The following is an 11,908-nucleotide window of genomic DNA, read 5'->3' as shown; positions in this document are numbered from 1 at the left end:
TCACTGCAGCTAAAGCTTCCATGTGTCTTAAGATGAAAGTTAGGGAAACCATGGACAGTCTATGTGGTCTCAACGCAGTTTTGCTCATGGTACAAAGGAACGCTTTGAAGCCAATAATATGCTACCAGGATTGTCCTGATGTCACCAGGGCCCCATCCTGTATTCGTCGCTCCCAGGCAACCTGTCCAGGCTGTGCTGCCGGCCACTTTGTCTTTGCCGTAAGGATCTCCCCAGGGCCTTCCTGTGGCTCTAGCGGCAGGGATCAGGTGCCGCTCAGAACTTCACTCTAAATCCACCACCCACCATGTGGGAACATGATGGGTCAACCTGGCAGGACTGACAGAGGAGACCCAGGTGGGGCTGTACCCCAGACAGCCTGGGGCAGAGGAGGCAGGGGGACCCCAGTTCTGGGTTCTCCCAGCACAGGGTTCAGCTGGGATTCAAGGAAAACGGCACCAGAGCCTTTTTCTGTGACTCACGTGTACAGCCTGTTTGGCTTCCTGCCTCCCTATCCCGGGGACAGCCATTAGGTGACATCCGTCAGTTGACTAAAGTGGCATAAATGGGCCTCGCGCCAGAGTGTCTGGTACAGAGTGGAGTCAGTCACTGTCTCCAGATGCCCGTCTGAATCGTACACAAGCCCCCCCGCCCCATCCTAGGACTTGTTCCCAACTCCTCAAGGCTCCTCCTTGAACTCACGTGTTCAGCAAAGCAACTCGTTGGCCAGAGAAAAGCTCGATTTCCTTCCTACAACAGTCACCCTGAAACAAAGTGACTAATTAAAAAAAAGCCTGCTCCCTTCACAGGGCATCTGGGCCCCAACGGCCTTTGCCTTCCCACCCAGGGCGGCCCTGGACGGCGGTCCTCCCATTAAGTTCTCCCAGAGAAAAGGCAGCGCTGCTCCCCCCCAGGACGAAGAAAGCGCGTCCACCAAGTTCTCTATCAAAATAGAGCAATTTATTCAAGACACTGAATATGGTCTGTTGATTCTCTCTTGAAACAAATGAACTACGACACACGAGGTGATTCTTTTTCTTGGAGAGCGTGAGGGTGAGGGGAGTGGAGGGAGAACAGAGCGGGGCCGGTGGGGATGGAACGGAATCTGGAAGATGCGGACAGAGGAGCACATCTGGCTGTACGTCTGACACAGACAATAAAAACCGCAGAAGCCAGAATTCAAAACGTCGGTGAGAGCGGCGGAAGGAACAATTCTGCATTTGACAAGAAACACGACTGAATAAAAAGAAAAGGTGGAAGGAGAGGTTAAAAAAAGAGAAAAATTACGAGGAACAAAGCAGACCCTTAAGTTTGACAAAGTGCACTTTACTTGGCTCCAAGATCTATTTCGAGAAAGACAAAACCAAGGTCAAGGTCTCCGTGCGTCGCGCGCGGGGCCGACGTCCGGGGGGCGGGGGCGTTATCGTTTCCCACGCGTGCAGGACGAGCGCTTGTCACTCCGAAGCCAACTGAAAACTCCGGGGAGGATCCTGGTGTTACCTCTGCGTTCAGAACCGAGGTTCATTTGGTCACTGAGACTTAAGTGTTTCCTCCCGACTTGTAAGAGCTGTAGACGACATCCAGGACTAACGGTGCCTCGGGGCGCCGCTGGGGACAGTGACGCAGCTGCCGCCTGCACGCTGCTCGGCTCACGGCTGGGCTGTCGTTGTGCGCAGAGCGGGGACGGGTTCAAGGGACGCCGGCTGCCTTCTCATCCTCATCCCCCGCGGCCCCCAGGAGGCTTCTTCCTGGGCCGGTCACGCGGTCGGTTGGCTTTCCTCAGCATTCGTGCCGGGATGGAGCCCACGCGTCCTTGGCCTCACAGCCCCGGCCCCCACCCGCCGGTTCCCAAGTGGCTCCGGTTCATCAGGAGGCTAAAGCCGGCGCACCTGCAGACCCTGGCTCCCCAAGCTTCCCGCGAGGGTCTCTGGCGAACCCCTTGGACTGCGTCCCTCGTCGGCTCCCGCCAGCAGCTGGTCACACACAAGCGGTGTCAGCCTGGCCAGCTCACGCTCTGCGGATGCGACCCATCTTCATTTGGCGAGAGGTCCACTTGGTGATGGTGGCGGCGCTGCACACTGCCTCCCAGGGCTCGTCCCTTTAGAGGGCAGGAAGCCAGCGATGCATCCGGGGCTTCTGCGATCTTCAAAGCTGGGGGCGGAGACGCCACGCAGCTCCGACCTTCTCGCTAAGCGTTTCACGAACAGCCCGAAGCAAACACTCCACTCGTCTGTCCGCCGAGCGCTTTTTGGTCTCAACCGACTGGGCTCGAATGGCGCGCAGGTCCACGGAGCCCCATTCCTGAGCCGAGACCGATGACGGCGCCGGCTTTCGGAGCTGGTCTGGCGCGATCCAACCTCTGCGAGTTCTCCGAGTCCTGCCCGGCCCTGCCCTGCCCTGCGGCTCTGTGCTCCACGGGTGGACGCCGCCGTCGCGGACCGTCCTGTGGCGCCACTGGGCGCATGCCCGGCTGCAGCCTGCCCATCGCCAGCCCCGTGGCCCCTTCTCCACCCCGGGCGAGCCCAGGGGCCTGGCCTGCCCACCCCCCCACCTGAAAACCTGGTCAGCGTCGGGTGAGGACAAAGACAAAGGCCATCTGATCCAAAGAAACTCCTCCAGGAACACAAAGCCATGTTTAATTTCATAAAAAACAGTAAAAAGATTCATTTTTTTTTAAAGCAAATCTTTCTCCTTGCTAGAGAAAAACTATGAACACGGCAGAAATGATTAGCGATGCTCTACGTATGGAATCCACCTTCGAGCTGGAACATCTCTCCCCGTGCCTTTCTGTCGCTGTCAGGCCCGGTGCGGTCCCCAGCCACTCCTGCCAGCTCTGCCAGGCCCCGCCGCGGTGCTCCGGGCAGACAGCCCTGCCAGGAGTGGCCCGACGGCCCCGCCGCTCCTTCGGGGAATGGTGCTCGGGGCCGCGGGCACCCTTGGCGTTCCGCTCCTGCCGCCACCGCCGTCCACACACCCCAAGAGACGCCCAGGCCGCCTCTGAGCCGGAGAAGCGGGGGTCCCTCCCTGGCTGTGGGCCGCACCGCCGGCCCTCTTCCACCCGGAGTCCTGGCCGCCCTTCCCGAAGTTCAGGAAAAGCGATTTCGACCCTGCCTGTGTCTTAACGTTTTTTCAAAATATGAATCACACAAAGCTCTCTATGTCTGATGGCCATTTTAGGATTTTAAAATTGTTTTAACACAAAAATATTTTTTTTCTTCCAAAAATACTCCGGGCTCTTTCTCTTATAAGTCACTTATTATTATTTTTTTCTCCTGTAAAAAGTCCCCCTGCCCTGCCTTCTTACATAAAGCACTTATTAAATCTGCCACGAAAGTGCCCTTGAGACCTAAGGTGGGAAGCAGCTATGGGGGGGGGGGCGCTGGGCCTCAGAGATCCCGGCATCTTCCGAGAGGCTGCCTCTAGGGAAGGGGAGCTGCCAATCAAGACACGAAGGAAGGAAAGAGGCTACAGCAGGAAAAGAAGCAACGAACCCCAAACAGTTACTACCTCAGACCCCAGGGCCCCAGACGACAGGACTGCAGCCGGTAGAAAAACCACGGGACAAAGATTCTAGAAAATAGAAAGTGTTGGGATTACAAAGTCGCCCATTTCATCGGTACAAACTGGTCTTTGAACATCCTTGTGAGAGTAACTGTAGTGTCCAAATTCTTGGGAAAAAAAAAAAAAATACCCACCACGTGGATGAGTGTCTTTCCCCCCCTTTTGGTTTTATCACAGCATTTTTCTTTTTTTCTTTTTGGCACAGCTTGCTGTTTGTTTTGTTTTGTTTCTCTCCTCTTAGCCATCAGAGCCTGTGCTGGATGGCTGGTGCGCTGTCTGGCTGGTGGCTTCATGCTTCCCGGGCTGAATGTTCCAGGTGGAAACCGTTCTTTCCCTCTTTGATGTGACGGTGTGTGTATGCTTTTGTTTTAAACTTCTTGATGAAGATTAGGAAAAAATAGACTCCTGTGGCCAGGGATGAGCTGATTTCAGAGTATACTTTAACGTCAAGTTCGAACAGTTTGGAGCTGATGGAATTGTGTTTGAAGAGTTACTACAACCCCACAGGTTCACTGCTGGTCCATGCGAATGCTCTTCTCGTTTCTAGGGTATTTCACGTTTACTTCCGCAGATCTAAAACGCACACCTGCGAGGCAAAAAAACACCTCTTATCTTTAAAATCAACCCAAGATGCCTTTAGAGCAGGGGACAGTCCACCGCCCAAGCTTTATAAAGATTTATTGGCACACAGTCACGAGGGAGCAGAGAAGCCTTAATGGCTAATGTCTGAGCATCTGAACAACGAACCCCAGGCAAACAGTCCAGAGCGGAAGAGCCAGGTCAAGGGCAATGCTAGGAGCTGATGGGGTAGCCGTGGCCACGGGGAGGTGTCACAGACCACACACATGACAACCCAAGCCTGAGCACACATCGGACACGTGGCTGGCTAGCCCGCTGCCCCCTGCCTTCTAGCTCACGGCAATTCTAAGTGCCGGCATGAATCAAACAGCTAGATGTCTCAGGGGACCAGAACGGGGCAAGGGACCCGGGAGACTAGAAGGTCGTGCCTCTCTCACCAGACAGATGCGGGCTGGAAGCACAAATGTGGAGCCCAGACAGGAGCAAGCGTCTTGGCCTCAGCCCCTGGGCTACTTGGGGCTGGTCCTGTCTCGGGTGTGGGGCGACCTGGGCACTGCAGGAGGTAGCGCAGCAGCCCTGGCTCCACCCACCACATGCTGGTGGCCTTTACCAAAGCAGTGACCCCCCCAAATGCCCCCAGACACTGCCTCATGTCCAGAGAGAAGGTCATTCTGGAAGTGAAGAGACAGCCACTCTCAGACGTGGGGCTGACCCAGTGGATCCAGCCCGAACTCTCCTCCACCCAGCGCACACTTGCCGGGCGCTGGCCATGCCCCTCGGAGACCCATCACAGCCCTGGGAGCCCCGTGAGGACGGGCTCTGACTCTCAAACTCAGCCCTCGCGCCCTCCCCGCCTGCCCCCAGCAAAGCCCCGGTGCCGCTTACAGAGCCGTCGGACGCGCTGGCGCCCACTTTGTCCCCTCGGGCGTTCCAGCACACCTCGAAGATGCCGCCAGTGCCGCGGTAGCTGTGGACCAGACTTCCACTCTGCAAAGCAAAGCCGTCATCATTCACCATGAAACGGGGCGCGCAGGACACCAACGTGGTCCCCGGCACGTCATCACAGACGTTTTCAAAACAGAAGCTCGCGGCGTTTTCCGTAAGCGCCCTGGTGGCTGTAGAAACCTGTCTCCCAGACTTACCACCGTGGACCTGCGCAGGGAACGGGCCTGCACGTTTCAGCCCAGGTCACACCTCCCAGGGTCACGGCCAGCCTGGGGAGGGCGGTGGGGAGACTGAGGCAGGCCCAGCACATGGTGGGTGTTTTTATGTTGAGAGAAGGCATCCATCAAGATGTCCCAAAGAGTTCTGAAGGGGGACAGTGCCTTGATGAGCTGCCGCCAGCACGGCAGGCAGCACCTAACCGATGATGTCATTTATGCGTCCATCCATCACTCCCTCCCGCAGGCGCGCCGTGGAGATAGACACCTGCACGTTAACCCGGGCTGTGCGCTTTCTGGGGCTCCTGCCTAGGTTGTGAGGCTCGGCTCGGTTCCACCTGAGGGCCTCTACTGACGGCCTCGTGCTCGCTGAGAAGACACGGTTCATGGCAGGAGGTTTCCAGGGAGCCCGAGGTCTCAGTGGGCCTTGGTGCCAGGTCAGTTAAGGTGAAGGCGGCTCATGTACAACCCCCACCCCCGGCACAAGGGAGAAGCAAGGTCAGCTAGGTGTCAACCAGGCCAGAGAGAATCATGAACGTGGGTGGAATTAAAATAGGAGAAGACGGAGTGCCTGTCGTGGCACAGTGGTTAACGAATCTGACTGGGAACCATGACGTTTCAGGTTCGATCCCTGGCCTCGCTCGGTGGGTTAAGGATCCGGCATTGCCATGAGCTATGGTGTAGGTCACAGATGCGGCTCAGATCCCAAGAGGCTGTGCCTGTGGTGTAGGCCAGCAGCTACAGCTCCAATTAGACCCCTGGCTTGGGAACCTCCATATGCCACGGGTGCAGCCCTAGAAAAGAGGAAAATACAAAAAGACCAAAAAAAAAAAAAAAAAGGAGAGAAGAAAAGAGTGAACATTTAAAAAAGGAGTTCCCTTGTGGTGTAGCTGGTTAAGGATCTGGCATTGTAACTGCTGTAGTGAGGGGTTTGATCCCTGGCCCTGGAACTTGCACATGCTTCAAGTGTGGTTAGAAAAAGAAAAAACAAAACAGGGACTTCCTACTATAGCTCAGCGGGACTGGCAGCATCCCTGGAGCACTGGGACGCAGGTTCGACCCCAGGCCGGGCACAGTGGGTTAAGGACCCCATGTTGTGGCTCAGTTCTGAACCCTAACCTGGGAACTCCATATGCCACAGAGTGGCCAAAAAAGAAAAAGGGGAAAAAAAAAAAAAAAAAAAAGAGGAGAAAAAAAATTAAAAAAGGAGTTCCTTGGTGGCTCCATGGTCGCTGCTGTGGTGGGGGTTGCTGTTGAGGCATGCATTCGATCCCTGGCCTGGGAACTTCCTCTTGCCACAGGTGTGGCAAAAAAAAATTAAACACAGGAGAGGGGAGGCCTCTTCACCCATCCTGAGGTCACACACGAGGGGCCCCCAGCCGCCTGCAGGGAATTCCAGGCCCACGCTGCTCTTACAGGAGAGCATAGAGCTGACCGCCCCACGTGACAGTTATACCCGCCACTCGCTCCTGTGCCCGCCTACTCGGCATATTTGGAACTGTCTCATCCTCAGGTGTGGCCAGAGACACCACAGGACCACCTGCACACAAACACCATCTCCTTTCGCTTCTCTGACAGGATAACCTGATACTGACATTCCCTCTGCTACCCGAACCAAAAACACTTCCCTTCAAAAAATCAAAATGCTGGGAGTTCCCGTCACGGCTCAGCAGGTTAAGAAACTGACTAGGAACCATGAGGTTGCGGGTTTGATCCCTGGCCTCGCTCAGTGGGTTAAGGATCTGGCGTTGCCATGAGCTGTGGTGTAGGCTGGCGGCTGTAGTGCCGATTTAGCCCTTAACCTGGAAACCTCCATGTGCCGAGGGTGTGGCCCTAAAAAGACCAAAAAAAAAAAAAAAAAAAAAAAAGAAAGAAAGAAATCAAAATGCCCTGACAATAGCCAACGAACGTGGCCACTACTCTGCAACGTGCTCCACGGAGAAGCCCCAGGAGCCCGGGGGGCACGCAGGTGGTCAGGGCTGGCTGGCCTCACATCAGACGGCTGGTCCCCTGCAAAGTTCGAAGGCAAGGACCGACCTCGGTCCCCGACCTCGGTAGCCATGGGGGAGCACAGTGGCTGGGAAGGTGTCTGGGTTAGGATTTTCCAGCATGACTGCTTGTGCCCAAGAGTTGGCGGCATTGGGACAGTTTCCTGCCAAGGGCTCAGAAGAAGGGACAGGAGTGGACGGGTGTCCCTTGCAGGGAGACCCACAGGCAGCAGGTGCCCAGCTGTGGCCTACCCACCCAGGGAGCCGGGTTGGGCCGAGGTGGCCCCCAGGCACGGCTTCCCCAGTGCCGTGCTGAGCCCGCGGCACCCAAACGTGACCGAGCGGGGCTCCTCGCGGAAAGGACCGGCTGCAGCCGCGGGGCAGGGGGCTTACCTGCGTGTTCCAGATGTGCACACACTTGTCAAAGGAGCCGCTGGCCAGATATTTGCCATCAGGGCTAAAAGCTACACTATAGACGGGTTCCTGGTGTTTGGTGAGCGTGTGGATGCAAACGCCCCGCTCCACGTCCCACAGCCGAACCGTAGAGTCAAACGAAGCGCTGCAAAGACAGGAGAGGAGCGTCACCGCGGAGGCTCGTGGCTCCCTCGCGGCTCCCCGAAGAGGCCGGACCGACGGCTCCTCCGTCCCCAGTGCCTACGTTTCCAGGGACAAAAAGCAGGCTGGCCCTTTCTCTTCTCAAAGGTGACACAGGTCCCCTGAACACCAAGCCGCGGCCGTCCAACAAACCTTCCCCTTCTCCTGGAGCTGTGATTCGGGAAGAAAGTGGAGAGCCGCACTCATTTGTTTCTGCATTTCCCCAAGACTCGAAGGATATACCTAAGTCTGCACTCACTCCGTTTTCTAAAATGCTCCCACAACTGAAAGCACAGCATCCATCGTCGACAGCTCCAGTAACGCCGAGAGCCGTGTGTGGGAAAATAGCAAACTGACTGAATAAAACTTTTAAACCAAGGCAAATTAAAACACAATCACATCCAGACATACAATCACACCCCTGGGAGCTGCATGTTTTAGTCACTTCCACATGTAAAAGACCAGGACACACCGCAAAGCTGTTTCACCTGGCGCTCCTTCTCTCTGCAGGCACTGCCAGGTACTGGCACGTGGCATTTATGCGCGTCATCTACAAAGCTCATTTATTCCCGGGTACCATGGGATACAAAAGCACCCTCCAAGTCATCCAAAAATAGATTATCGTGTTCTAGGTTGGAGACACTGCTGTGGATTTCTGGAGAATCACTTGAAACAGTGTAACTGCCTTTGTATTTTTCTGGTTCAGGCTCTCAGCTAATGCAGGAAGCCCTTCCAGTGTTTTCTAAGAGGTGGCCTTGGGTGGAACACTTTTCAGCAGCAAGAGTCCTCGCTGCCGGGTGAGGCCGCGTGCCCCACGGCAAGGACAGAGGGCTCTCCCTCGGCAAGAGGAGGCCGTGCCCTCTCCCAGCACAATCCCATTCTCTGCGGCTACACAGAACCCATCCACCACCCCCTCCTGCCTCCGCCCTGCCGCTTCCTCCCTGTCTCCCGTCTCCCAGGCTGAACAAACACCCCTGTTTCGTGGGATCATGATTTCCAGACCCCTGAGTATCCTGGAAGTCACTCTCAGAATCTCTTCAGCCCGCTCGTCTCAACTTTATTAAAAAAAACCAAACAAAAACATCCACTGTCACACTGGGAGTGGAGCGTTCCACGCAATGGGCATCGGGACCAGGCAGTTCCCGTGACCGCGGCCCAAGTGACATGGTTTTGGGGAGGCCACGGGGCCCCTGAGAACCAGCTCCCAATTCCGGGCCTTGACGGACTCCAGTCCCTCCGATGCAGGCGTCTGAGGGGTTCACCGTATCCATGGTCAGGTCAGATCTGACCTGCAAGGCAGCCAAGGAAACGAAGCCCAAGGACCAAGCCGAGTCATGTCCTTTGTCCGTCGTGATAGAAGCCTTCGCCAAAGCCAAGTGCTGGCAGCCTGGACGTGTAACAACTTCTCTGACCAGCTTCGTGGTTAAGAAACGCCTTCCCTCAAGCGAGGCAGCACGTGGCGCCATCTGGGGGCCCTTTCAAAGCGAGCTACCTCTTCGTTTACTTGGGAAGGCCGTAAACACACTTGCAAGACACCTTAGCTGAGGTTTCTGGTGTCTCTGGGCAGGACTAACGTTTGCCAGCCCTGCTGCTGGCTCTGTCCCCGTGAGCGCAGCGGCTTTTAGGACCGAGTGGGGGCCGAGGGCCCTCTTGGCGTTACCTTGCCAGCATGATGTTGGAGTTTGGGTTGCTGGTGGCAGGCCCGGTGGGACTCCACTTTATGGTATAGATCTCTTTGCTGTGAGCTTGCAGGTCATGGACACACGTATCCTGCTTCATACTCCAGATCTAGACAACAGATGGGGAAGAGGGTCAGCAGGGGCGGCTGCTCCATCCGGGGATGATGGTGCAACATCATTCCTCCCGGGAGCGTTCACTAGGTGTCTGGCCCTTGGGAGGCTCACTGCCTCTGTGTGTGCGTGTGTGCGTGCGTGCGTGCGTGTGCGCGCACCTGGCAAAGTGGCAGGTGCTGCCCAGGCAGAGGAACCGGATGGACGCCAGGGGGCGCCCTAAAGCAGGCCACAGGAAGGGAAGAGCCCTTAGCAGGCTCTTGACTGACAAGAGGAGTTAACTGCAGGACATCTCTGCTGCAAAGAGGAAGAATGGCAGAGGCTCACGACAGATAATTGGCTGGAGAAGCAGGGACTATTAAGACCCACGCTGAGTATGGGGTTGTCTGCGGCCACACAGCCCAGCCTTGCAGGCTGCTTTACCTTTAATGTCATGTCATCGGAGCAGGACGCTAGCAACATCCCAGAAGGATCCCACTTGATGGCATTGACCTCATTCTGAAAGAGAGCAAAGGGTTTCCAAAATAAAGGCCTGGGCGTCGTAACCCTATCCTCCAGCAGGGGGCAGGAGCGCGCCATCCTCCAGAGGCGGAGACGCATTCACCCTGAATGCACCCCAGACACGTGCACACTCCCGCTTTCCTTACTGCGCCCTCTTCATTTAGACAGAACGCACGGTCACATTCCATATGTAACCAGCCACCTGCATCGGTATTGCTCCAAGGAAAAGTCACAACCAGGAAGGGAGCCAAATGAATTCACAAATAATAAGGGCAGCCTGCAACCCCAGGGAAGACCACGGATATTTTAAAGCGGACTTGAAAGTCATTTTCCTGTGCACTTCTGTTTTGTTTTGTTTTGGTCTTTTTGCCTTTTCTAGGACTGTTCCCATGGCATATGGAGGTTCCAGGCTAGGGGTCTAATCGGAGCTGTAGCCGCCGGCCTACACCAGAGCCACAGCAACGCGGGATGCGAGCTGTGTCTACGACCTACAGCACAGCTCACGGCAACACCAGATCCCTAACCCACTGAGCAAGGCCAGGGATCGAACCCACAACCTCATGGTTCCTGGTCAGATTCGTTAACCACTGCGCCACGACAGGAACCCCCCTACGCACTTTTAATACAACAGCTACCCCCCCATCTAACTCTCAAGACATTTCTCCTTTGGTGCTGAGGGGAGGAGGAAATGCTAAGAGACAAGGAGTCTGATGACCCAGGCCCAAGACGATGGGACCTAAACACACATCCTCCGCCAGGCACAGGTGAACAAGGGAGAGGGGACACAAGGGGTCACTGTTAGGAACACACCCAGAGGAGAAACGAAATCCTGCAGGGGTGGCGGGGCTGAAATCCAGAGCAAAGAGCCAAGTGAACAACGCACAGCACCTCAGCACACGTGGAAACTTCCAGCATGCAGGTGTGGTGGGCCATAGGGGGGCAGGAAGGAACGAGGCTGCCAGTGCCAGGGCCAGGGAACCTGGAGGCTAAATCCCGGAGTATAACGGCAAATACATGCTCCCCACGGGCGAGGGAGAAGGGGACACGGGGGTTTAGGAAGATGTCACCTGCAGAAAGTGGAGCGGGAGGAACGGTGTGCCCAGAGGAATGAGCGGAGTCAGGCACGGGGGTCTCAGGCCTCCTAGTTCCAGCAGGGAACTGTTTCTATTTCCTGCTGCCCCCACCCAACGATTAACTCACTTTACACTTGTAGCTAACTTCCCCGTCCCTCTCGCCCTCCTAAGGGCTCTGGTTCGGATGAGAACTTGCACGATCAGGCTGCTTGCTCAGGTCACTGCGTTCTGCAGGGAGGGAGAGGAGAAGCGACAAGGCTGTGTCTGGACTCCATGGGGTGGAGGGTGATGGTGGAGGGTCCCGGGGAAGGAGGGGAAGGGAAGCCGCAAGTCTAAGGAGCCCGCCTGCCCGCGGGTGAGCTGAGGGGACGAGGAGGTCAGGCTGCAGGGTGAGAGCACACAGGGAAGCGAGCCCCGCAGGACCCCCAGGAAGCTGGTGTGGGTCGGGGGTGCAGCCTGGGCCAGGCTCAGCCGAGGCAGAGGCACCTCAGGTGGCCCCGACTGGAACTGCTGGCAGCAGAAGCCCAGGGTGGACCTCTGAGGGCCTGGGAAGAGGGGGCTGGTCCCCCGACTGTCCCCAGCCAATCAGCGTTGATCTTCCAGGGGGAGCATGACCTTCCACTCCCTCATCCTGCAACCAAATCACGATTCCCAGGAAGCATCCG

The 11,908-nt window shown here is 56.4% G+C and overlaps 1 protein-coding gene across 4 annotated transcripts in view; it reads right to left on the bottom strand.

Moving 5' to 3' along the window:
• Positions 1-935: 935 nt before the first annotated feature.
• Positions 936-11,908, bottom strand: part of TBL1X (transducin beta like 1 X-linked) — a 245,118-nt gene continuing 234,145 nt past the window's right edge. For all 4 annotated transcript variants that reach the window (XM_085007108.1, XM_085007111.1, XM_085007110.1 and 1 more), the window contains 5 exons: positions 10,093-10,167; positions 9,540-9,667; positions 7,679-7,844; positions 5,023-5,124; positions 936-4,144 (listed from right to left, as the gene is read on the bottom strand). In XM_085007108.1, coding sequence (XP_084863234.1) covers positions 4,118-4,144; positions 5,023-5,124; positions 7,679-7,844; positions 9,540-9,667; positions 10,093-10,167 — 498 coding nt within the window. In that variant the 3' untranslated portion in view covers positions 936-4,117. The remainder of the gene's footprint in view (positions 4,145-5,022; positions 5,125-7,678; positions 7,845-9,539; positions 9,668-10,092; positions 10,168-11,908) is intronic.

This window comes from Sus scrofa, chromosome X (genome assembly GCF_054392235.1).
Source record: "Sus scrofa isolate SSC_HxYL_T2T_F1_AM1 chromosome X, Sscrofa_HxYL_maternal_Yorkshire_Landrace_v2.0, whole genome shotgun sequence".
Taxonomy (NCBI): domain Eukaryota; kingdom Metazoa; phylum Chordata; class Mammalia; order Artiodactyla; family Suidae; genus Sus; species Sus scrofa.
The sequence above is the reverse complement of the archived record's forward strand: the minus strand, read 5'-3'. Positions and strand labels throughout refer to the sequence as shown.